Here is a 26,588-nt window from a genome sequence, read left to right on the forward strand (position 1 = left end):
ATATATATATTTATATATGTACACATTCATAGATATTTCCATCTATATATCTCTCATATGTATCTACACGGTCACATCTATCTAAATATGTAATATCAGTCTACATATGTTTCTCCCTATCTATATGTGCGGGATGGAATGTATATATGTCTGATGCTTGTTCTATTATAGTAGATATGTCTCGATTTTGCATCTCTTTCTCACTGTCTCTCTCTCTACGAAAATGTCGTGGGGTCTTGCTCTTCTTCTCGACAAAAGTGAAGGAAAGAAAGGAGATCTAGAGTGTGTTTCTGTCCCATGCATTGTCTATCTAGCCATGACTAGATATCTCATTCTCCATCATCATGAACTATCTTTCTTTGTTTCTTTCTCACTCTTTCTTTTTCTTTCTTTCTTTGTGTCTGATAGGTGGTCTTGTATGACGGGAGTAAGAAGGTGTCGAGTCCTAAGGTGTCCTTTGGCCGTATGATGAGAAATACGTTAAGGTGGGATCCCTTCGCTCGGCTCATCTTAACCGGGGGCTTTGGAAATCTTGCAGGAGATGTCGATGTATGGCATAAGCAACAGAAAAAAGTCGTCTCCAAAGCTCATGTACGCCGTCTCCTCCTCTTTCTCCTTCTTCTCATCTCTTCTTCTTCTCCTCTTTCTCCTTATCTACCATTCATCTATCTATCCTGTCGATATCGAATACATATATGTCTTGAGAGACGCACAGAGAGAGAGAGAGAGAGAGCACCGCAGAACTCTGCTTGTTTCAGTATGGATAGATACATCATATATCGATCTATATATATAGATATATGCATCTGGAATCTGTCTATCTTCTGTCTATCTGCCTCGTTGTCTTCGTCGTCGTACATGTTAACGTACGCACACATTCGTGCCATGCTTGGATGTTGTCTGTGAGCCCGATCTGCATGCATGCATCGATTCGCCGGCTCTACCTCTTTTTCGGTGTACATACATCTCGTCCAACCATCGCAGCTGCATGTGTCAATGCACCTGCTGCTCCTGCTGTTGGTAGGAGGTCTTCTTTTTCTTCTCTTTCTCTGTACTTTTGCTTGAGTCTTCGTAAGGGGGGAAGAACAAGAAGAAAACGTCAATACTCGAATTCATTCTCTAGAAACTAACTTTGCATGCACCCAATTCTATACCCCTGGGTAGCTTCTTACATATATATACACATATATATACACATACATATATATATATATGTATGTCGATGTCCCTGGGTATATCTATGTGCATGTGTTTGTGTGAGATGGGTGGGGTCTCTTTGATTTTTCTTGCATGCAGTTTGACGTATGCATGACGTGTGAATATGTCTGTATGTGTGTATATCTCACTACTGCATGCATTAGAAGAAGCTTGTCTGCTGAATGTGTCTAAGAAGAGAAAGCACTAAAAAGAGTCAAGATAGTCATAAGAGGTCAAGGAGGTTGTTTCTCTCCTTTTCTTTTCTTTTCTCTCTCAACACTCTCATCGTTTTGTGCTTCTTGCTTCTTCTCTAGTTGTATGTGGATCAACATGTATGTATGAATATGTATATATATGTATATGTATGTATATGTATATATATGTATTGACAGGACGTTCACACTAGAGTATTTGATTCCTTCCTTTGCATGCAATTCAAGAAACAATCTTTCTTTCTCACTTTATCTTTCTCACTCTATTTTATCTTTCTTTCTCTCTGTGTTGGTATGCTTTTCGTGTAGGCTCCTTGTAGTGTATGGTGTGAGTTAACACCTGACGGCCTGCACTTCGTCACAGCCACGACCTCTCCCCGGCTCAGAGTAGACAACCATCTCAGCGTAAGATATCTCTCTCTCTTCTTCTCTCTCTCTTCTTCTCTCTCTCTCTCTTTCTCTCTCTTTCTCTTTCTTTCTTTCTTTCTCACTCTTTCTTCCTTTCTTTCTTGAGTATCCAAGGAGATATCACTGCATGCACATTTTGGTACAGGTCATCCAAGTATTCGGGGTCTATGTATGTCTGTATTCACACACGCATACACATACATGTATACACGCTTGTATTAGCGGATAGTTGAAGAGATGAAAGATCATAGTAGGTACAGAGATACATGAGAGATAGAGTGTGGTACATCCGGCAGCATGAATCTATGAGAGACAGGAGAAGAACAAAAGCGCAGAGAAGTCTCTTGTGTCTCTCCGTGGTAGGTAGAGATAAAAAGAAAGCTCGGGGCGCCACGCTGCTTCGTCACGAGCCTCACGTCTAGGCCTTTTCCTCTAATTCTTTACACCCTGTCTAGATTCAAGCTCTCCTCCCCATGTCTCTTTCCTTCTTTCTTTCTCTCTCTTGATCTATCCATCTGTCTATCTATCGTGGTCTGTTCCTTCTTTTTCTTGACTCTAGAGACATTCTTCCGTAGTGAGAAGAGAATGACTGAATGAGAAACGAGGAGAGAATGATAGAGAGAGGAGAGAAGGACGAAGAGACACAGGTGAAGAGTCAAGCAACTCAACCTGTCTCTTCCTTACGTCTCCTTCAACCGTCATTTCTTTCTCTTTCTCTTATCGACTCTAGTGATCTCTCTTCTTCTCGTCTCTTGCTTGTTCTTTTCTCTTCTCTTTCTTTTTCTCTTTCATTCGCCATTTCTCGTGTCTCTTCTGGACAGAACGTCGACACAGGAGAAAGAAAGACACACAAGAAAAGAACGTGTCGACACTCCTTCCTCTGTCGATATCTGCCTTGTCTTTTCGGGGACATCCCTCCTCTCAATCCTCTCGGTCTTTTTCTCTCTTCTCTTTCTTTCTTTGTAGATTTACAGTGTCAGAGGAGGTCATCTTCTTCATCGGACTGACTTTCCTGTTCTCTTTCATGTTCTTCCTCGGCCCCCTTCTCCCTCCGTTCTCCCATCTCTCAACCAGAGACAATCGAAGGCTCTTCAGCAATATCTAGCTGACCCGCAAGCGCTGGCTGCAGGTCTAGAAGTCCCAGGAAGAACCGATGGCTCCTCATCGAAGCCCCAAGGCTTCACACCAGCGAATAGCGGGCAAGGTGTCTCTTCTTCTTCTACTGTAGGGACAACAGGGGGAGCAGCGCCGACTGCGTCGAAGGGAGTGTATCGACCTCCTAGTTCAACAGGTGCATTGGCTGCGAGATTACGGGCCGAAAGGCAAGCGACGGTAAGGTCTCTCTTTCTCTCTTTCTTTCTCTCCTTCTTTGGTCAGATATTCCTCGGTAAGGTCTCTCTTTCTCTCTTTCTTTCTCTCCTTCTTTGATCAGAAATTTCTTTCTGTGTTGCTCCCCACGTCATGAAAAGTTCATTGAAGGGGTAGAGTCTCTCTAAATCTGCATGCAAACCCGCTCTCTCTTCTGTTAGGTGTACGGATCTCTATATGATGGATGCGTAGATACTCCATATCGTTTCTCTTTCTCCATAGTCTCTCTCCATATACGTGTATGATCTGTATATACTCTTATATATGTGTACATAGTTATATCTCTATACATATAGGCAGATCCATCTGTCTATGTCTCTCTACAATGTGATGAAGCCTCTTCATACGTCCAGGCGTGTTTGTCTCTATTGTTTCGATTCTGTCGAAGCCATGCTATCTGTCCGTCTATCAATCTCTCTAGATCTATATGTATGGATGTATGAATATGTGGATATACATATATCTCTATATATCTATATATATATATATCTTCATATATCTATATATATCTTCACTTCATGTATGTTGGTACTGTGAAGTTTATCTACCCCCTCTTTTTCTCACGATGTCCCCATCTAACTGCCTCCGCCTCTCTCTCTCCTCTCCGTATGTATCTCTCTATACATTTGCCTATGCATATATATATATATGTCTATGTTTGTCCTTATATTCCGGCGAGGATGACGTGTTTGGGCTTTGGTGATCTCTTCCTCTTCTTCTTCTTTTTGCCTTTCGAAGAATGTGTGGGGCATCCTTGTTCATCTACAAGTTGGCTGAGAAGAACTCCCCTTTTTTTTCTTCTTCTTCCTTATCTCTTCTCTTTCTTTTTTCTTTGTTAGGTGAATAGTAGTTCATTGGCTTTATCTCGAGGATCGACAGGAGGAGGTCGACTTTTCTTCCTCCTCTTCCTGTCTTTCTGCNNCAGCAGGAGGAGGAGGAGGAAAGAAGAAAAAGAAATAGTGACCACCACTGCTATAAAGACAATCTCTCTCTTTCTCTCGTCTTTGTTTCTTCTCACTCTCTTGAATCGTCTAGTTGTCGGATTCTTCTATCATTTCTCTCTCTCTCTCTCTCTTCAATCCGTGTAGGATGCTTTCCTGTAGTTTCTCCTCTTTTTCTTCTTTTTCGGTGTGAACTTGGGATTTCTCCCGAGGGTAACGCGGGTTCTTCTTCTTATGTCGATCGTGACAACTCCTGTTGACAATTCTTCTTCTTTCTCTTCTTCTTTCTCTTCCTCTTTCTCTTCTTCTTTCTCTTCTTCTTCATTCTATTTCGGTAGTTCTCTTCTACTAGAGTCGCATATGCCGACTTACGAGGATATAGAGAGATGTGCAGAGATACATGTGAAGACAGACAGAAAGAGATAATAGATCAAAGATACGTAGAGAGATAGATCAAGAGATGGAGAGAGATATCTAAGGAAAGCCATCGAGTCTTCGTAATGAGAAGGAGAAGGAGGGATAGGAAGGAGAAAGCCCCCCTGGCTGTGGCTCACAGCAGTAGTAGTAGTAGCAGTCGCAGTAGATTACCACTATAATATGACTGCCACTATAAGATCGCCTATCACTAAAACTCCTGTAGCTAATAGTACTACTACTAGTAGTAGTAGGTTTGACTACTACTCCGGCCCCTCCTATCACTACTGTAGTTCGGGGGGGGTAGCTAGTATTTCTTTGGTAGCTGCCACAATAGCAACTGTAGCTACGACTGCAATAAGAACCCTAGCACCTACTACTTCTGCTATAATAGTTACTCGTATGAATACAGTGGACTACTTCCGTTTGGTTGACGACGGGGTGTACATACACCTGGATAACTACATGGAAGATCGACTGGTACACAGAATCCAGATAGCTCGCTAGCTGGACTTAGCTAGATGGAGGATTATGAACTTAGATTTTGGAGAGTTCTATGAGAAGGCTTTTATGTCTTTGTTAAGACAACACTGACTGCTCTAAAGGAGAGAAGATAAGGAGACATGTCTGTCTCCAAGTGATCTATAAAGAGAGAAGACCCGAGACAGAAGAGAAAGAATGGCATGCAGGATCGAGAGAATAAGGACAAGAAGATTAGAGAAGAAGAAGAAAAAAGGCAAAAAGTTTGAAAAGGAGAGCCAGTCATTCTTTTGTAGTAGTGTGGGACAGTCAAAAAGGGTTAAGAGAAAGAAAGAAATTTTCGTCTTCTTTTTCTTTATCGTGTCTCTCTAGATGGGCGGTCGCATAAGTAACTATTTCGAACAGCTACGTCTATGTGTGAGAAGAAGAAGAAAGAAAGAAAGATCGATAAAAGGCCTTCATTGCTCGTGCCGTAGTCGTTATTTCTCTCTCTCTTTCTCTCTCTTGCATCACCATACATCGATCTTTTTTGGATTTCTTCAACTTTTTCCTTTAGTGTTTCTCTCTTTTTATCTCTCCTTCCTTCTCTACAGACGCCATCCGTCTACGTGTATGTAGACATATGTATATATGTATATCTATGTGTATATGTATGCCTAGAGTAGTAGTTTAGATAAGCATATCGTATATCGACTGCTACAGTGCCTCTCTCCTACCAAACCTTTTTCATCTTCTTTATTCTCATCCAAGTTGCTCTCTTTTCTCCCTTTTTCTTCCTTTGCGTCCTCGTTATCTCTTTCTCTATCCTTTTCTATCTATCTATCTTCAATCTATCTGTCTCTTCTTCGGGGGTTTGTAGAATGTGTGTGCTACTTTTCTTCTTTTTCTTTCTGTTCCACGAGATACCTCCTCGTCTTTCCCTTTCTTTCTTCTTTTCTCTTTTCTTTCTTTCATTCACGATATTATAGAAAGAGTGACAGAGAAAGAGACCAACCGCTTAAAGCTTTCTTTCCTTTTCTTTCTTCCTTCTCTTGCTTTTCTCGATCGCTATAAACACCTATAGACACCCCTCTATCTATCTCTACTCTACCTTTAATCTCTGCATGTCGAATCTATCACCAATTAAGGAAGAAGTCTTTCTCTTTCTTCTTTTTTACTTCTCAAAAGATCTCTAAGCCATAAGCAAAAAGAATTCACACATAACTACAACTACTACTACCCCAGCTACGACGGGGGGGGGGAGCCTACTACTCTCTACATTCCTTTTCGACATAGAAGAGAGAAACAGAGATAGATAGATAGATAGATAGAGATATATTGAGAGATAGAGCGAGATAGACAGACAGAGATACATAGAGAGAGACCTCAGTGAGATAAAGATAGAGATAAATAGATAGGTAGATAGAGATAAAACTAGAGATAGACTAAGATATAAGAATTATATAGATGTCTGTATACGACAATAAGGAAAAGAAGAAGAGTAGTAGGAGGGAGTGGAGAGTATTTATCTAGCTCTTTTTCTTGAATGTGAGAGTCTAGAAAGTCACGAAAAGAAGCGAGAGATTCCACACAAAGACACACAGCATAAATATAGTCAAAAGCTTATCTACACCTGACAGAGATACATACATCCCTATCTATCGATCTAGGTATCGTTAATCTGTCTCTCTCTCTCTATGCATTTAGGCGATATGGAAAGAATTGATGTGTTTGACCTCTGCTTTCTCCTTTGTCGTTTTCAAGATCTATCTGTCTCGTGACTAGGCTGTGTATATATTTATCCCCCCCCCTCCTTCATCCTGCATGCAGATTCCTCTTCTTTCTTTCTTTCTTCTTGCCGTTCGAGGTGTGGCTGAAGAGTCTTGCTATTATAGCTATTGCTGCTATGGATGATGCCTGGAGTAGGACTACTACTACTAGTAGGAGTAGGAGTAGTCGTCGCTGCTTTTTTGACGTGTAGGAGGAGGGAGAAAGTTGTATTATGACTAGTGGTGAGATTCTTCATACCAAAACTCTTCTTCTTCTTCTTCCGCATCTTCCTCACGACACACCCCAGTCCTTTCGAAACAAAAGAAGAAGAATAGAAAGAAGGAAGAAGAAACTTACATCCCTCATTCTTCTTCTTCTTTCGGTCATATGTGTGTCTTTTCTCTTTGTTTCGGAAAGTATCGAGAGACAACGCTCCCAAGAGAAGAAGAAGAAAAGACGAATCTATCTTTCAAAGACGAAAGAAGAAGAAGAAAGCTTTTCTTTCTTTCTCTTCTTTCTCTTCACTTACCCACACATAACCCAAGAAAGAAGAAGAAAGACGAAAGAAGAGGCGAAAAAGGAGTAGTCAACGGACAGACAAAGGAACGAATGAATGAAGGGTCGATGTAAAAGCTCTTCTCTTCCTCTACTTGTTGGCATGCAAATAGAAATGACGTCTTTCTCTCTCCAAATAGATAAACACATTCCACATGACACATAGAGAGAGATAGAGAGAGAAATAGATAGATAGAGAGATAGATAAAGATGAGAGATGATAGAGAAGCAAACACCCTGTATTAAGAAAAAACAACTCCTTCCCTTTCATTCTTTCTTCAGCAGAAGAAGACGTCTTCTCCTCTCTCCCTCCAACCTTCCTTGAATCGCCCATACACATCTGTATCTGGAGAGACGGATATGTATGGAGATCTAAGCATATACATAAAGATATATATATATATCTCCCTCTATGTCATCTGATCATGATAACGGAAGAGACAAAGAAGAAGAAGCAAGAGAGGGAGGAGAAGAAGAAGAAGAGAGGAGAGAGCTGGGTATTATTTTGTGTGTGTGGAGTTTGAGGTGGGGGTCGGAGCCGAGAGAAGAGAGAGAAGCTTCTCGTCAAGTGTCTTTACATTTCTCTTCTTCCAACACGAACACGCAGCAGAAGAAGAAGAGAGAGGGAGGGAGGGCCACGCTAGGGCTTCTACCGAGCCTGATAGAGGGTGCACGAGCAAAACTTTCCCTTCAGATTCACAGAGGCGATAGTAAGATCCACCACTCTCCTTGAAGGATGGAGGCCCACACCAAGAAGATGAAGAGGAATATGCAGAAGAAGAAGGACCAAAGACAGAAGAAGACATCTCAGGATTATGCGAAGAAGAAGAAGAGGAAAAAGAAGAAGAAGGAGGATGAAGGTGAGAATGAAAATGAAGAAGAAGAAGCCCTACGCGACGAGGAGAGATGCATGGAGGTGGAGGGATTTCCTCTTCTTCTTCTTCGTTTCTGTCATAAGGGAAGAAAGACGAAGAAGGAGGGGGATGGAGATAAGGAGAAGAGAGAGAATGAGGAGAAGAAACAGAAAGAAAAGAGGAAGAAGACGTAAGAAGACCTCCTAGATCCCATAGCTCAATCATATCTACATACATCACAAGAAAGAAAGAAAGATACAAAGCGAAGAAAGAGGGGAAGAGACAATGAAAGAAGAATGCGATCAAAAGAAGATAAACGAAAGAGAAGACGAAAACGTCCTAGTAGCATAATAGACAAGAAAAGGAGGACCATTCATTCACATACTTTCCACATGTACATGAGTACACTGTACTATACACATACATATATATATATATGTATATTTATATGTATGTATGTGTATATGATGGGAAAGATATATGGAAGATCCTATTACATAGAATTCTACAATACCACATCCACACTACATAGACAGATATACAGAGACGTCTCTCTCTCTCTTTTTCTTTCTCTCTCTCTTTAGGTGTAGGGATAAAAGGCGAGATATATGGCATCGTGAGTAGATCTCTCTCTTTCTCTCTAGGGGTAGGAGTATTTGTCATATATGCCCTTATAGATACACTTAGACATCTCCCATGAATATCCTCTGCCCTTTCTTTCTTTCTCTCTCACATGGACGAAAAGAAGAGAAGAGAAAGGTCTATGGGATCCAAGAGTCTGCATCAAATAACTCGAGCAGATCCATCCCTCTTAAATAATGTGTGACTGTTGTGGTGTATATACACCCCCAGATATGATCCTGATAGAAATAGGTGGTAAACCCAGTTGAAAAGGACAGAAAGTGAGAGAAAAAGACATATTTGTCGACCTCCTCCTCCTCCTCGTCCTTCTCCCGTCTCATCGCTCTCTACTTCCTGGAAAGGTCGTCTCTCCTATGCAGCCCCATATACACCCTATCGTACACACATTTTCACATACATATCACTACATATACATATATATGTATATACATATGTATGTATGTATGTGTATACACGATAGATTTATCGACTATTATTGTATGAGAAGCAGACCCTTTGTGGTAAGGGCGAAGAAGAAAGAGGAGACTTCTCTGCGACAGAGATCATGAAAGAGAGACACTGTACATGATAGAAACCTATCTTCTTTCTCTTTCTTTCTATCTATGTATCTTCTTCTGCTTACTTCGTCTGGGAGCATAGATAAGAAGGCCTCCATGGATTTCTTTTTTCTTCTTCGTCTTCCTCTTTCCTTCTTCTCTCGTATAGGAAAAAACAGAAGAGGAAGACGAAGTATCTGAGGATGTATCCGAATATAAGCCGATCTCATCTCGATAAGGAGTAGACATGAAGAGATCACGATGAAGGCTTGGAGATGGACATGTACAAGCTAGCCAAGCTACCTGAGCTTCCCGATAGCCTTTCCACATGTAGAGGAAGATCATACAAGACAAATCAATCAAGGAGACCTGCACATACAGAAAGTAAGCAAGGACATACATGTATATGCTTCCATACAGATAGAAACGAAGACTTCTCTATGGTCCTCCCTCTTACGTACAAATACCTATATCCATCTTTCTTTATAGAGATAGAGATAGGTCTATCCTCTCTCTGTCTATATGTAGGTAGGTTCTCTGCGCGCATATCGTATCACGAAAAGAGATACATATGTGTCTCAAACAAGCGTATGTGGATTACATGGAAGCATACACATTCATGAGCATATATGCGTACGAAGAAAGGTTCGGATTCCGACCAGGCGAGTACAAATACTAGTATATATCTATGTACATATCTATCTCTACCTCTCTCTCTCTCTATATATATATATATATACACATACCGAGTGGAGAAAAAGAAGACTGAGGGTGTGGGAGTGCATTACTACTACTACTACTCGTACTCTCACTGAATATGCGAAGGAAAGAGACCACCTACAACTCTTTCTTCTTCTTCTCTTTTTAAGGATGTTTCCTTCCTATCAACCTCGACTCTCCATATGTTTGGAGAAGAAAACGAAGAGAAGAAAGACAGGAAGAAGAAGAGAAAGAAAAGCAGAAGAAACATAACTAGTCATTTTCCTTCCTATCTCTCTCTCGCCCATCTCCAGATTGTGGCTATGTAATCTTCTACATACTCATATGTCTCACACACTCTCTCTTTCTCTTTCTATAGACATGTATAGAAGAGATATAGATATAGATGTAACTCTATAAGACTTTGCATGTATCGCCTATCAGCTGTGTATTGGTGGGGCATACCACCCCCATACACGTCTCTGCAGAAGCCCGAAGAGCACGCACGCACATCGCCGTGGTCAGCAGGAGATTTCGAGGGCCTCTCATGAAGAGAACAAAAGAAACGGAAGACGAAGAAGAGAAAGAAGAAGAAGTTGTGGCATCCATCATTCTCAGAACGAAGAAAGGATCGTAACTGAGAAGTGATATGAGATAAAAGATACTAATGCACGTCATAAGCACCTCTGTTTAATGCCTCCTTCCTATTCTATAGACACACCCCATACATCTCTCTCTCTCTCTATGTGTGAAGAAGATTCTATAAGGCTAGGTATCTACACCATCAGTTTCTCGATAAGAATAAAGCAAGAAAAGAGGACGTAGAGGTTAACGAGAAAGACAAAGAAAGAGAAGGAAGGCTTTTTCCTCTCTGGACTTTCTTTCTTCTACAGCTCTTTCGGTTCTTTCACCTTCTTTCTTTCTTTCTGTCTTTCTTTCTCATCTTCTTTTCTTCTATTCCTTCCAGTCTCTTGCTTTCTGTCTTACTCTTCCACATGTATCTGTTAAAGCAGCGAGAGAAGAATTCCAGGGACATACAGAGAGACTCAGTCCTTCTCTCTTCTCTTCCTCGCGTAGCAGACTCTCCAGGCATCTCACATGCGTCACAGGGAGAGAAGGAAGACAAGCCCCCCTCCTCGTCTTCTTCTTCGTCGCCTTTTCATTCACTCCTCTCTCACCTACACCTATACACAGACGCAAAGAAACAAAGAGACAGAAAGAAAGACAGAAAGAAAGAAGAAATAGAGAGACACACACATGCAGATAAAGCGACACATCAACACATGCACCACAAACCAGTCTTCCAAACGACCTCCACCTCCTATCTATCTATCTATTTATCTATCTTTAATCTATCTATCTTTAATCTATCTATCTTTAATCTATCTATCTATCTATCTATCTTTAATCTATCTGTATTTGTATCTTTGATCTATCTACCTCTAGATCTTTCTTACCTTCACTTTCGGCTCCGCTACTGGGGCAAGGGCTTCCGTGTCTCCTGTCTGGCCTAGTCGCTTTTCTGTCTTCTTGTTGCTTTTCTCTCCCTCTTGGGCGGTGACTCGAACTTCTCATACGAAGCTTTCCTATGCCGACACTCGACGATCGCAATTTACTACTTGTCTTTTCTTCTTCTTCTCTCCTCTTGCCACGCCCACTCCCCTCGCCTTCTCTCTTCATTTCCTGTGTGTGGAAGAAGACACCTCCTTCTTCTCTTCGACTCCTCTGATTACGATCGTAACGGCCTTCTTCTTCTTCCTCTTCTTCTCTTTCTTCGACGGGCGTCTCCATCCCTGGAACTGTAAGATACAAAGAAGAAGAAGAGGGAGGAGGAGGAGGAGGAGGACGAGGCGTAGTAGGGATAGAGAGGTGTGTAGGCGCGTGGAGATGCTGAAGGGGGTTCTTATCGTGTCGCTTACTATGGCTTGTTCCTCCTAAGAGGAAAGAAGAGAGACTATTCGAGACAAAGGAAGCAGCGGCGCTTAGGAGTCTTACGCCCGAGGCTCCTGCAGAGGAAGAGGAAGAAGAAGATCGACCATGAAGATGATTAGACGAAGAAGAAGAAGATCTCGAGCTGGGATAAGGGTGAAGAGAAGAAAGTCTTCGGCTTGCACATCCAGCAGGGAGAGATTTCTCGAGGTGAGAAGGGACATAGAGATGGAGAGAAAGAAGAGGGGTCTTGCCTGTGCTTAGGAATACAAGAGGAGTAGATGGGCGAAGGAGAGAAGGAGAGGGAGAAGAAGATAGAGATCTTCTTGACACGAAGCCTAGGAGAGGATGGGGCCTTGGAGAGTTAGGTGAGAGAGAGGAAGAAGAAGAAGAAGGAAGACGCCCTGGGGTTTTTTGAATTGGAAGAGGAGAAGGAGAAATAGAAGAAAAAGGAGAAAGAGAAGAAGAAGAAGAGGAAGAAAGAAGAGATGTTGAGACAGAGCTCGAGATTCCTCTCGCCTCATCGTCCTTAGAAGGAGAAGAAGAAAGACGATGTGAGCTGAAAGTCGATGACCCACTTAGAGAAGAATCTCGAAGAGCTTGGGTCTCTCCTTTGCTTTCTTTTCTCTTATCTCCTGTAGAATACGCGGGCATAGAATGCCGTGTAGGGACAGACAGAAGAAAGGGCGAAGGAGAAGAAGAAGAAGGAAAGGGAGATGGAGAATGATCTCCTCGTGCGTGCGTTTTATGTGGACCTCGATGTGATAGCATCGATGTCGACACGCCTCTTTCATCCCGAGCATCGAGACGTGAAGCATCGACGTGTTTAAGACTCTTCTCACGAGAATCGACGGCAGGAAAAGCAGAAGAAGAAGAGAGAGAAGAAGAGCCTGATGTATAGGCAGATAGAGTCAAGACAGGAGGATGTGTTTCAGATGCTGAAGTGTCCTGACTCTTTCTATCATGATAAAGAGATTGATGAACTGCCGGGAAAGAAGACGAGAATGGGGAAAAAGACGAAGAAGAAGCAGAGGTCGCAAGAGATTCCGGAGCGTAGATGCAATCGCCATTTTCATTCAGGTGAAGACATAAACCTGAGACTCCGAGCAGACTTCTTAAAGGAAGAAAAGCCATACCCGAAGTTGTCTCTCGATCAGCCAGCCTACGCACGCACACATATACGCACGTCACTAAAAGAAGGGATCTATTGCATGTGTCTAGATATATACGGATATAGAGCTATAGAGATAGATAGATCGAGAGATAGATAGATAGATAGATGTACAGATGTGGCCGTGTACCTATAGCTGTATAAAGAGACAGTACATTCATCATACAGATACATAGTCGTACTATATATGCATACATCTACATTGGATGTATCTTTCATACATCTACATTGAATATATCTTTCATACATCTACATTGGATATATCTTTCATACATCTACATTGGATATATCTTTCATACATATCCATATCCATCATGCTCTAGATTCATCCAGTGATATATCCATCGGCATATATATGCATATATGCATGTTTGTAGACACACGTCTCGATACATACTCATAGACAGATATACACGTCTTCATGCCTATACATCTTTTCATAATGGAGATTCCTCCGACTATATGTGCATAGCCATTCATAGGTGTATGTACGAAGACAGATGCCTATGTATGCTGGATCTGTGAATGTGTGTGTCCTTTCAAAATGTCTTGAACGAGCGAGAACTTCACGAAAGAGAAGAAAAGCATGAGTAGACGGCTTACTCGATAGCGACCATACTAGTAGGCATCTTATCCACACTCTCCTCCTCCTCGTCTTCTTCTTCTTCTCTTCTTCTTGTTTCTCTCCGTCTTTCCTCTTCCTTCTCATCTGAAGAAGAGAGAAGTCTTTGTGGAGAAACCTTGTCTCGGTGGACGGCATGTGTTAAAGCCTCTCCCGTCGTAAGAAGAAGTCGATTCATGCCTGTCCCTCCTAGGAGAAATCCCACGACCACATCGGTCTTATCATTAGATCGATCAATCGATAGAGAAGAGGAAGAAGAAGAAGACAGAGGCGACTTAGGCGAGCCAGTATGGTAGGGAGAAGCACAATGAGGAGAAGACGGTAGAGAGAAGAAATGCCTTTCTTCTTCTGCTTCTTCTTGCCTTTCTTCTTCTTCTTGACTTGTATGTAAGAAGGACGAAGTCTTTCCGGGTGTATGTTGAGAGAAAAAACGAGAAGAAGAAGAAGGATAAGGATAAGAAGGAGAAAAGAAGAAAGAAGAAGGAGAAGTGGCCGAGAGAAGAGACGTCGAGTTGAAGATGATACAGTCCATCACAGGAGATGGCTGTAATAGAAGAGAAAGACATAGGCTCCCCTTCGTAGAGAAGAGAGAGATTCTCCCGCTGAATAGCAAGGACAAGAAAAGAAAGAAAAAGAAAAGAAGACGAGAAAGAGAGATAGACACTTGTATATAGACCTAGAAAGATATTCATTCGTGTAAAGACTGAAGAGCGTGTGTAGGAAGATGAAGATAGCAAGCATGCGAAAGAGGAAGAAAAGAAGAAGAAGCATTTTCTATCTCTCTCTCCCTCGAGTAAGAGAAGAAGGAAGAAAATGAGGGGAGAGAGAAGGACAAGACACCCCTGCCTATATGATGGCGACAAGCACGTGAGTGTATATACACTAGACACCTCATACCATAGATATGCATAAAAGTATGTCGAGTTATTTATATCGAGAGAGAAAGTGCAGGCGCTGACTCTGGCTAGCTGGGGCTGCGCATGCCTCTGCACCGATAAGAAAGAAATAGAGGTATACCAGAGATTTGAAAGAGGAAGAAAGATCGACAAAAGGAAAGAGAAGAAAGGAGAGAATTATGAAAGAAAGAAAGAAAGAAAGAGGATGTCTGTTTCTTCATTGTGTTTCAGTAGTGGGTAGTAGTAGTAGTAGGTTGATTTGACTTACCTCTGGAATCCCACAAGGAGATAAGGAGGCTCTTCTCTCAGCAATCCTATCCACGCCTACACTCATTCACCGCAACATAAATACATAGAGATAGATCCACATACATCAAACTTAGATAGATTACTGATACGTAGACTAAAGAGAGACAGACAGATAGATAGGTAAAGGAAAGAAAGATATATAGAGATAGGAGGATTGAAGATATATTATAGACGGTAGGGGAGATAGATAGATAGATAGGCAGACTACAAAGGGAAAGGCTAAAGATAGATGGATATGAATAGGTCCAATCTGCACTAAAGATAGACAGACTTCAGGTAGATACATAGGGGATGAAGATACAGATGGGTAGAGATATAGAGAGATATGTATTGGTATAGATATATCTCTCTGTAGATCTTTAAACCGAAGAAAAAGATTAGAGAGAAGGAACACCTGAGAAGCAGTCGTGATAGATAGAAGAAGGAGAACAGTGTCTCTCTCTCTCTCCTAAGTCATATACTAGCACTTATACAAATATATACACAGATGCATATAATAGCAACCATATCAAGGATGTATCTATCCATATCTATATATCTACAGACACATAGAGTGTATCATACCTATATATATATATATTATAGATAGATGTAGGTGAATAGATAGGTATGTTTCTTGCCGCCGATCCGTCTCTACAGAAAGTGGTATGTAGAGGATGAACGAAAGAAGAGAGAGAAGAAGAAAGAAATGATAGAGAGCTTCATTAGAGATATCCAGAAATAGCAGAAGAATGAAAAAGAAGAAAATGAAAAGGAAAGTTTGTCATCTAGATACGAAAGGTCGCATGCATGCATAGGACGATTCCTGACTCCTAAACTCCCACTACTAGTACTACCACTACTACATAGAAGAGGAAGAAGATCATGCATAGAGAGAGAAGACGTCGATCAGTCATTGTAAGTATCTTCCTTTCTCTCTCTTTCTCTGAGGAATAGAAAATATTACTACACAACCCATCCATACATACACATAGAGAGAGAAAAAGAGAGAGAGATAGAGATATATACTGCATGCAGATATGGATCTATCTTCCTAGAAATACAGACGCGTATGTGTCTCTACATACATATGTATGTTGTCAGTATCTCCATTAGGAAGAGAGAGAGAGAGAGAGAGATGTATCGACTAGACTGCGTCTGTATATTCTTGTGTAGTGACGTATAATACTCGATCGTATCTAGATCTCTCTCGATACATGGAGGCGTAATCCGGTAATGTGCATACATCAGCAGACACACACCTGTATCTATCTATCTATCTATCTCTCTACCTTTAATCTATCTTTTGTCTATCTATATGTAGAGAGAGAATCTGCAGGATGAAGAAGAAGAAGAAGAGAGAAAGGGTGTTTGCCTGACAAGGGTGGAAGGGCGCTCTCTTCGAAATCCTTCACTGAGCTTAATTATCCATCGACGCTCTCTCATCTCTTGTGTACAGCAAAAGAAAGAAGAAGAAGAACATCTCCATTGGACTCTTGTGAAATCTATGTCCTCCGACCTAACTTCCTCTTCTTTCTTTCTCTTTTTCTCTTCTCTCTCTCGATGAGTATGGCAACCTCCTTCCCCTCTTTCTTCCTCTTCCTCTTCTTCTTCTTCCTCTCCGTCGTGGGTCTCTGTGTCTCTTACGGCATCTTTGGCCTTCTGGAGAAGCGAAAGAACCTCGCGAAAATGTCTCTTTTCACAGCAGCAATCTCCAGCTAAAATATCCTCTTCTTTTTCTTCATCTTCCTCTCTCCAACGACTTCTCTCTTCTTCTTTTTCTTCTTTTTCTCTCCCTTTCTCTGTCTCCTTCTTGTTGTTCTCTCGACGATCATGACGAGGAGACTCCCGAGAGAGGTCTTTAACACTTTTCTCTTCTTTCCTACCACCCCTCTTTTCTTTCCTCTCCGCTCTCTCTAACGCTTCTTCTTTTCGCATATCAGGCCTTTCTTTCTCTTCGATTGCTCTTTCTCCTTTCGCAACGAAACTTTCTCTTCTTCTCCTCCTCCTTGGGTCTTCTTCTTCTTTCTCTTGCTTTGCATGCTGATCTAGATCATCCCTATCATGCTTGTCGTTCTCTCGCATCCATAGAGAAAAGACAAGATCTTCTGAGAAAGAGCGATAGGCTGCAAAGAAATACATCAAACCCTCACAAGGATAGGCACACGAAGAAATCTCTTCTTCCTCTTCCTCTTCTCTTTCTTCTTCTTCTTTTGAGTGTTTCGTAGAGAAATCTTCTTGAGCAAAGTCGCGTCTCTCAGTGTTTGCCGACGTCACAGAAGAAGAAGAAGAGAGGGGACTTCTCTTGCGACGAGGAAAACCTAGTCTAGAGAAAAGGTGATGGCTTGCAGTCGGAATTGAGCTAAGAGGAGAAGAAGAAGAAGAAGAGGAAGAAGAAGAAGAAGAAGAGGAAGGAGAGGAAGAAGAAGAGGAAGAAGAAGAAGAGGAGGAAGAAGAAGAGGAAGAAGAAGGCTTTTTCGGAGGAGGAAGGAGAGAAGGATGGCCTCTACAACAGAGACAAGGAAGAGTAGGAGAGGAAGAAGAAAAGCCACTTGAAGAAGGAGAAGAAGAAACTTTCTCGGGTGGCGTTAGATCTTGTTGAGTATGAGAGGTTTCTTGACTCTTTTCATGCTCATCTTCCTGTTTCTCTTTTTCGTGTCCTTCTTTCTTTTCATCTTTCGCAGTTGCTTTTTCTCCAGTCGGCTTATCTGCGGAAGAAGAAAGAGGCGTTTCATGAAGATGATATTCGTTGGATCCATCAGAATGAGGTATATGAGATGACTGGGGATGACTTTGGTCATCGTGAGGTATCGATCTTTCAGGTGTATGTACACCTGACGCAACAGGTCGCCTGTGTGTATGGTAGTCCTTCTTAGGTGTCATACAACTCGAGCAATCTAGTCGATGAGGTGAAGGAAGACCAGAAAGAAAGCAAGAAGAAGAAGAAAAGAAAGATTCTTCTCTTGAATTGTGCGTGTCTTTACCATTCTCTTCTTCTCCGTAATCTTCATTCCTTGATCGTGCTCTGGGTCTGTAAGGTCTTCTTCTCGGGTGTACATACACCCAGGTGAACGCAAACAAGCCTGTCTCCTCCTCATGATTTGCCGTCGATGCGGGAAGAGAAGGAGAGAAAGAAGAGGGCGGCGCTTTAATACGCGGTGTTTCATGCTGAGAGGACTCTGCAGGAGAAGAAGAAGAAGATAAGCAAGCCTTTGAAGAAGCAGACGACAGGGAAGAAGAAGAAGAAGAGAAATCTGAAGGAGTAGACCATGAAGAAGAAGAAGGAGAAGGAGAATAAGAAAAACAATTGGCAGTTAAAGGAGAAGTAATTAGAGGATTTAAACCACATGACTCGAGGACTAAATGAAGAGAAGGAATAGAAGAAGAGGAAAAAGAAGATTCTTCCTCTTCTTCGGTCGAGGAGGATCCTCTTCTTCTCCTTTCTTCTTCTCCTTGTGAAGGTAGATAAGGAATTTCACGGAGATTCATCTTCTTCTCATAAAGAATTAGTATGAGAAAGAGATAAGAAAGAAAGAAAGAAAGAAAGAGAGAAAGAAGAAATAGCAGCTTTAAAAAGTTAACTCGCTCTTCATCTTCTTCTTCTTCTTACTCCTGGGCGTTGACACTCTCGACCTAGCAGAAGATCTCCCCCTCTATCGTCTTCTGAAAAGATAGAAGAAGAAGAGGAAAGAAAGAAAGATCGATCTTCTTTAGACCTTTTGTCTAGCGAGACAATTGACAGGCTTATGAGACGTATCCTAAGAATGAACGAAAGAGGGAAAAAGCGAGGTGAAACACTTCGTGTAGAAAGAACAAGCTATGAAAAAGAGTTAGATGCGGTCGCGTAGATTGTAGAGAAAGCCTTTTCTTCTTGACGTGAAGATCTTTCTGGACTTTTCTCGATGTCTTTCTCTCTTCTATTTCTCTTCTTCATTCGTCAGTCTCAAATGAGAGACCGGCGAAAGAGAAAAGAAGAACACCCCAAGAAAGGAAGAAAAAATCCTTCTCTCTCGATATTCTAATCTTGTTCTCCTCTCTTCCTTTCTTGGAGGTCAAGAGAAAGTGCATGCAATGGACGTTTTCCAAGACGCACATACACACACAGATGTCAACCTCTCTATCGAACTATCTGTCTACCAGCCCGTTAGTTGTCTCGCTCTCTTCCATAGCATGCAAAGAGAAAGGAATGAGATGGCATGCATCAAAGCCCGAGAGCTAGCTAGCTAGCTAGCGAAGAGAAGAAAAAGAAAGGAGGAGAACGATTGAGAGAGTCTTCTTTCTCTGTTGCTTCCCGAGACGCCGAGATCTCTTTCCCTATCTGTCTCAAAGCGGAGGAAGAGACAAGAAGAAGAAGAAGAAGAAGAAGAAGAAGAAGAAGAAAAGTTCTCTTTTAAGTTTTGGAAGGAGGAGCACTTAGACTAGAATCCATGGCCACAGCAACAGGATGGAGATATTGAACCCTCTGTCTATATGTGTGTATAGGTGTATCCTCTCCCAGAGGGCAGTAGTATGTATGTATCTATGTGACTATTTTCTAGGTGTGTATGTGCATGCGCGTATGATGGGATCTAGGAGGTGGCGGTCGCGTATCTTCATACATACGTCGTGCTGTGTAGCTAGCTACTCCGAGGATGAACTCCATGCCTGCGCACTACAAGACATTCTATGTGGACACCTATATCTGTGGATCTGTATACGCCTAGGAACAGATATATAAGTAGATAGAGATAAAATACATAGACTAGAGATAGTAATTCTTTCTTGTTTCTTTCTGTCTCCCCCGTGTGGCGAATTATCTCGCTTTACATCTGAAGACTCTCTTGCCTATGAGGCGTAATCTCGTCCATACGTACATACAGACCGACACACACAGAAAGAAGAAAATTCAAACATAGCTGATAGTCACACCCCATCGCCAACGCATTGCGCACTCGCCATGCACGCCGAACTACGTATATATATACATAGGGGGATAATGTATACACAAATACATATGTGCGCATACACACATAGAGGCATAAATACATCTTCCTAAATGTGTAGATATATATATATATACATACATATATATAGCTGTAAGCCTGTCTATATATTACGACAAACCTCTCTCTTCCCGGTCCCCATGCCGTACGTATTGAAAAAGCAGCGGCTGTACTTATGCATGTACGACTATACGTATCTATATCTAAATAGATATCTATCTATATATATATATATGTAGAGAGATATCTATGTATCTTTAGTACAGACATATGTGTGAGGTATCGATGGAGAGGGTGAAGAGTGTGTCAGTGAGAGATCTCTCTTACAGGCAGAAGGAGGAAAAGTCTGAATTTTCTCTGCTTTTCTTGTTGAGAAGATCAGAAAAGAAAGAGAAGAGAGAGGAGGAAGAGAGAAAATCCCTTGGCGATAATTTCCAGAAGAAGAAATGGCTTGAACGAAAAGAAGAAAAGATTCTTTACATGGGGGTATTGGTGGCAGTATCCCATAGTAGTCTTTTGTCGTAGGAGGGGAGTCGCTTTCTTCTTATTGCGCAAAGTGTTAGAAATCTATAGATCTTACGATACATAGATAGATAGAATGATAGATAGATAGATACATGTGGACGGGTGTGTGTGGGGCCTATCATTACTAAAAGAAGAACGCGATCATCATGCCTGGAGAGAGAGACCGAGGGAGAGGAACGTCCTTCTCCTTCTCATCTTCTCTGGGGTGTCTTTCCTCTTTTCTGCAACTCCTCATTTCCCTTGCTGTCTTATCTATATTTTGGTAGAGAACAGTAAACCTCTTCTTCATTGGCTAGCTCCTTTCTTCTTATCTTCTTCTCCTTCCTTCTCCTGGAAAGAGCTAAGATCTCTTTCACACTCTGTTTCTCTTCTCTCTCTTTGTCCTTCTCTTGCAAAGAAATCTGTTTCTCTCCGGCGAAGAATTAGAAAGATAGACGACCACGACAAGAAGAAGAGAGAGTTAGTTAATGAGAGAGAGAGAGAAAGAAAGGAAGAAAGAAAGAGAAACAGACAGAAAGAAAAACGATTCGCATGTGTGGAATGTTCTTCTTTCTCTTTCTTTCTCTTGTATAGAATGGCTTTTTCCATCCCTTCCTTACAAGACAATGAAGTTGCACGGCAGTCTCATTCTTCTTCTTCTTGAACTGCTACTTCTTCTTTCTCATTCTCTTTTTCTTTGTTGCCGTTCTTACTCTCTTCTCTTATATTCCTTCTTATTTATCTACCCATTTCTCTATCTACCTGCCTATGTATATATCCTCTATCTTTGATCTATCTTCTATCGATCTATGTCCTCTGTTGCCTTTATCTATTTGTGGATCTATCTGCAGTCTGCCTCGGTCTATCCGTGACTGTCTATCTATTTCTTGTCTACCCAAAAGTATCTACCTCTCTAACGTGTTTTCTCTCTTAAATCTATTGATCTGTAATCTATCCCAAATGTATCTATCTTTAACCTATCTACCTGTCTTTATCTATCTTTGATCTATGTAGAATATATCTGCCTACCTTCAATCCATCGATCTATGTTTGTTCGTCACACATACACTCTTTTCTTTCTAGATTCCTATCGACCACTTCTCTAGAAAGCAAGACACATTCTCTTCCTTTATCTCTCTCTTTTCTTCAATTTCATGCGCGCCGCTTCTTCCTCTTCCTCCCTTTCTTCTTTTTCTCTATCTTTCTCTTTGTACCTTTCCAAGGAAGAAGAACCCATCCATCCATCCATCTGCCGATCCTTCACTTTCTTTCTCATCTCTCCTTTTCTTCTTCTTATCCTCTTGAAGAAGAAGAAAAGAGAAGCTGTGAGGGGAGTGCATCTCTTCTTCTTATTTAAAGGCTGAATGGAAGAGCATGCTTCTTCCTCCTTCTTATTCTTTACTCAAAATAAAACAAGAGCTTCTCACTTCTCTACAAGGAGAAAAGGAGAGAAGATAAAGATCAAGAAAGAAAGAAAGAAAGAAGGAAAAGGCCAGGTAACACGACAACGTCGAGAATTCGATCTTCTTTCATGCCACACCGCTCCTATTGCTGAGAAAGAAAGAAAAGAAGAAAAAGACAAAAAGTGTGTCTTTCTTCACAGGCGCGCAGGAAGGAGCACCACGAAAGAGAGAGAGAGAGAGAAAGAAGATGGAAGAAGCCTCATCATCCCTCCTTGGCTAGTCACTAGATCGGATAGACAGGACAAAATAGGAAAAGAAGAAAAAGAAGGAAAGGCATGTTGAAGGAGATAGTAATGAAACACCACTTGGGTGAACGAAAAGACAGAAAAGAAAGAAAGAAAATGAAAGAAAGAAAGGAGAGAACGAAAGAAAGAAAGAAGACTTCTTCCTCTTCTTATCTGAAGTGAGGTGAGAAAGAAAAGGAGATAGAGAGAAGAACTTTCTCTCCTTCTTTCCGAATCTTTTCCTCGAGAGAAAGGGATTTGTATTCTTTCTTCACTTCATCCTCTATTGCCCTTATCTCCATATGCATAGCTCTCTACATCTATCGAGAGATCTATAGCTAGCTATAGATGTATATACATATATATCTATATATATACATATCTCTATATGTGTCAGTAGGTAAGGAGACATAGATGAATGGAGATAGCTAATAGATATAGGCGGTTTGGATATTCGTCTGTACGTACACTCTAGATCCTGATTAATACTACAAGATTCTCCTCTTTCTTCTCTCTTTCGTCAGCTTCTTCATCTTTGAACGAAAGGAAAGAAAGAGAGAAAAGAACGAAGAGAAAGAAGGAAGAGAGAAAAAAATGCTTTTGTCCTCCAAACACAAAAGACCGTTGACAGGAGAGAGACGAGAAGGGAAAAAGGGGAGAACAAGAGAAGGAGAAGAAAGAGAGGACGTCCTTATCATAAGGTCCCTTTCTCTTGAAAGGAACTGAAAGATTCTCGACTTGTAACGATTTAGTAGAAGAAAAGAGAGACACAGGAAAAGGAGAGAAAGAAGAAGAAAACTATCAGGAGAGAAGAATCCATCCTGAGTTCACTCGGTAGATCGCCGCTTTCTTTCTTTCTTTCTTTTTCTCTCCAGGGCCGCATGCAATTCAAGGAGCAGGCGGCAAGAGCCAGACAATCGATTTGCATTCACGTACATTTCTCTCTCTCTTTCTCTCTCTCTCTCGATGGATCTGTTCTCAAAACACATGTACACGACGCCCTAGCTGTCTCTCTACATGTCTGCTGTATAGACACCTGTAGACATGTACATACACCCTATCTATCTCTATGTGCGTCGATACAAAGGTTCTACCCAACTATAAGAACATATCCATAGATATTTATCTATCTGTCCATCTATATAAGCAACGATTCTTCTTCTCTTCACAGGGGATAAGGCATATCCAGTCTTCTTCTTCTTCTTTGAATTCTAACCACATTTTTAACTTCTCTTTTTCTCTCTAGTGTTCCTCTTCTCTTCTCCCACTGTCATTCTCTTCTCTCTCTACGCCTCCCATACACCCTCTTCTATCTATCTATGCTCTATCTATCTATGTCTCTATCTATCTTTAATCTATCTATGTCTCCATCTATCTATCTATGTCTCTATCTATGTATCTATCTTTAATCTATCTATCTGGAATCCTTGTATGTCTGTATGTATTGTTGTCTGTGTGTCGATTTCGATGGTAGTCGAGTGAATTCATTGATCAATCGATGTATTGCGGTGGACTTTTGAGATAGATCGCCGCTGCCTCGTCTGTAATGGTTAAAGCCTGAGAGAGTGTTCTTTTTCCAAACCTAGAAGATAGAGGAGGTAACATCCATAGAGGAACAAACCGCATCGGATCAACGACCATCTCCTCTTCTTCCTCCTCTTCCTCCTCTTTCTTCTTCTTTTCTTTTTCTCTATCTTCTTTCGCAAGGGTATCCTTCTCTTCATTCTTCTGCCTCGACACAAGAGGATCTTTCTTCTTCTTTCCTTTCACAATAGGGACCCCATTGCATGCCTTCCACCGGACAGGAATCTTTCTCGAGGTCTCTATCTTCTTCTTTCTCGATTCTTCAAAGCGCAGATATTCCTCGTCGTCTTCGTCGACCACAAGACACCTCGATCGATCAGACACGGCGAAGTGCCGGAAGATCGGGATCGTATCATGCCCTGTTAAAGAAAGAGTATCAGGGTGTGAGAAAGAAAAGATGCGTCCTGTAGACAGAGAAGAAACACCGCTCGGTTGACGAGGCATTAGGGGGGGGTGGTCGCGCCCTTTTCTCTTCGTCTTCTTGTTTAACTCTCTCTTATCAGTCGGACTACCAGGGAGACCTGTAATAGAAGAGGAGGAAGAAGAGGTATGGGTGAGGTCATTCATTGTCTCCTTCATCTTCCCTTCTTCTTCTTCATTCTTCCCTTCAAGAAAAGAAAGACGATCTTCTTCTTCTTCTCTTCCTAGGTCCCATTGCCAGAGCTGATTAATGCTTAGGCCTTGAATTACGCTGTGCCAGTCGCACTTCCACGTTAAAGGAGTACGTAAAGAAGCTCTCCCTACATACGCATCGATACACTTCTTCTCCCGATTCGCCAGCATGCGATTCCCCGCTACAATAGACCATCGCTAAAGAAAGAAAGAAAAAGAAAGAAAGAAAGAGACGAAAAAGATAGAGATGAGAAAGAAAGAAGGAGGAGGATAGGTAACACACAGAAGTGGAGAGGGATAGAGGAATGTGTATATACGAATGAAAGATAGAGAAAGAGAGAGATCTAGATCTATACATGGAGAGATAGAGAACATATGCAAGCAGGAATACAGAGATGTCTTACCTACTCCAACATACATGGATACAGACGTACATTTACACATAGACACAGAGATAGCGAGAGAGACAGAGAGATTTAGGGAGATGAATGAGGAGACAGATGGTATACATACACATACATACGTGCTCTGTATGTACATGTACACCCACACTGGCAATACATGAAAGCAAGCCTTAAAATGAAGAAAAAAGAAAGAGATGAACGGCCGGCCGTCCATACAGAGACAGTCAAATATACTTCTTTCTTATGATGGACGAGCATATAGATACATATCTCTATGTATATATTTATACATGTATATGAGAAGCATGAAGAGAGAAGGTGCGAGAGAGAAGAGAGGAGATAAAATTCCTTCACTACGGTGACGGTTTCGTCTCTCTCTCTATCTCGTACAGGGGGATCCTTTCTTACAGTGTACATCCACTCCGTGTATATAGATCTATACATATGTATAAATAGATAGATATAGATATACACGTGCATGCATGCACGTATTTTCATAGAGACAGAGCTATACACCCCTACCTATCCAAAGACACAGAAGAACACTCGGATATATATATATATAATGTCTATACACACTCGCCTGCACAGATCTAGAGAAAGAGGTAAGAGGAGAGAGAAAGACAGAAGATCGCATACAAAGAGAATATAGCGGAAAAGAGAGATGAAGAGCTATGCTAGCTAGAAGGAAAAAAGAAAGAGAGAAAAGAGGGAAAGAGAAAGAACAAGTATCTCTCTATCTTCTTTCTTCTTCTTTTCCTTAATGTATGTTCCATAATGCTGTGAGTCTAGTGTATGTGTGTGTCGCTACCCACCTGTCTCCGCGTCTCTCGCGAGCAGGGCTCCAGTACAAGACGCTCTTCAGGCATAGCAGGAGAGGCCGCAGAAGACAAGCATAACCCTAAGCACCACACAAGACAGACAGAAAGAGTGAGGAAAAAAGAGACTCCTAAGGGCTGCGTCTCTCTCTGTACACCCTAGACGTCTTCTATGGACAACGAGAGAAAAGAAAATTACAAAGATAAATACACCTCCACATATCAATCTATCTATCTTGACTCTATCTCTCTTTAGTCTACCTACCTATTTCTCTACCTATGTACCTATCTATCTATCTATCTGTCTGTCTCTGTTTGGTCTATGTCTGTATATGCCTTTCATCTTTGTGCGGTCTGTCTCCGTAGAATTATTCCCCGGAATGTGTGAGGAGAGTGATCTCTGCGCAAGACAAACCCCCCTTCTTAGCTCTCTCTCTTTCTGTACTTGCCATACACTCGACTAAGAAGAAGAGAAGATCAAGTTTGGGGTGAAGCAATAGATCCTAAGGCATGTATGTACATACCTATAGACCTATATAGAGAGAGAGATAGAGAAGTAGCGAGAGACAGCGAGAGAATAAGAAAGAGATGAATAGAGAGAGAGATAAAGATCGATCTTCTTTGCCTTTCTTTTCCTTTGCTTTCCCCCTGGCCCCCCCTGTGTGTTCTTCTTACCTGTTTGAGAATGCTGGATGTGGAAGAAGTTATGATCTAAGAGATTATTTCGATCAAAGGCCGTTCTGAACTTTTCCACATACCACTGGAAGGGCATGCAGGTGAGGTGCTCATATCGTAAGCGAATGCGAGAAGAGATGTCTCCTTCTTCATGGCCTCGCACTTCGGGATGGTACTTATAAAAGAGAAAGTAATATTCATCTAACCAAACTTTAGCTGCTCTCTTCTGATTCTTCTGAACCTGTGCATGCATGCATCCATCCATGGAGACAGTCACACACAGGGGCCATACCTCATTGCATGGAACACCAGAGAAGGGACAGAGTGAGAAAGAAAAAAAGAAAGAAAGAGAAAGAGCGAG

General features: G+C 41.5%; 2 protein-coding genes across 2 annotated transcripts in view; one reads left to right on the forward strand and one right to left on the reverse strand.

Annotated features, from left to right (window-relative positions):
* The first annotated feature begins 408 nt into the window (after positions 1–408).
* On the forward strand, positions 409–5,927 carry CSUI_004493 (eukaryotic initiation factor-2a). Its single transcript, XM_068064684.1, has 4 exons — positions 409–591; positions 1,719–1,814; positions 2,784–3,149; positions 4,065–5,927. The coding sequence occupies exons 1-4, from the start codon at positions 466–468 to the stop codon at positions 4,143–4,145; spliced, it is 669 nt and encodes a 222-aa protein (XP_067923339.1). The 5' UTR covers positions 409–465; the 3' UTR covers positions 4,146–5,927.
* Positions 5,928–6,914: 987 nt separating this feature from the next.
* CSUI_004494 (rab3 gtpase-activating non-catalytic subunit) overlaps positions 6,915–26,588 on the reverse strand; it is a 21,633-nt gene continuing 1,959 nt past the window's right edge. The window contains exons 4-14 of the mRNA XM_068064685.1: positions 26,228–26,468; positions 25,550–25,635; positions 21,662–24,528; positions 20,271–20,869; positions 16,342–19,279; positions 14,942–14,997; positions 13,759–14,379; positions 11,513–13,146; positions 11,043–11,239; positions 9,443–9,725; positions 6,915–8,405 (exon numbers count right to left, since the gene is read on the reverse strand). Of these exons, the coding sequence (XP_067923340.1) occupies positions 7,825–8,405; positions 9,443–9,725; positions 11,043–11,239; positions 11,513–13,146; positions 13,759–14,379; positions 14,942–14,997; positions 16,342–18,450 (5,481 nt within the window). The 5' untranslated portion in view covers positions 18,451–19,279; positions 20,271–20,869; positions 21,662–24,528; positions 25,550–25,635; positions 26,228–26,468 and the 3' untranslated portion in view covers positions 6,915–7,824. The remainder of the gene's footprint in view (positions 8,406–9,442; positions 9,726–11,042; positions 11,240–11,512; positions 13,147–13,758; positions 14,380–14,941; positions 14,998–16,341; positions 19,280–20,270; positions 20,870–21,661; positions 24,529–25,549; positions 25,636–26,227; positions 26,469–26,588) is intronic.

This window comes from Cystoisospora suis, assembly GCF_002600585.1.
Source record: "Cystoisospora suis strain Wien I chromosome Unknown contig_2113, whole genome shotgun sequence".
NCBI lineage: Eukaryota > Apicomplexa > Conoidasida > Eucoccidiorida > Sarcocystidae > Cystoisospora > Cystoisospora suis.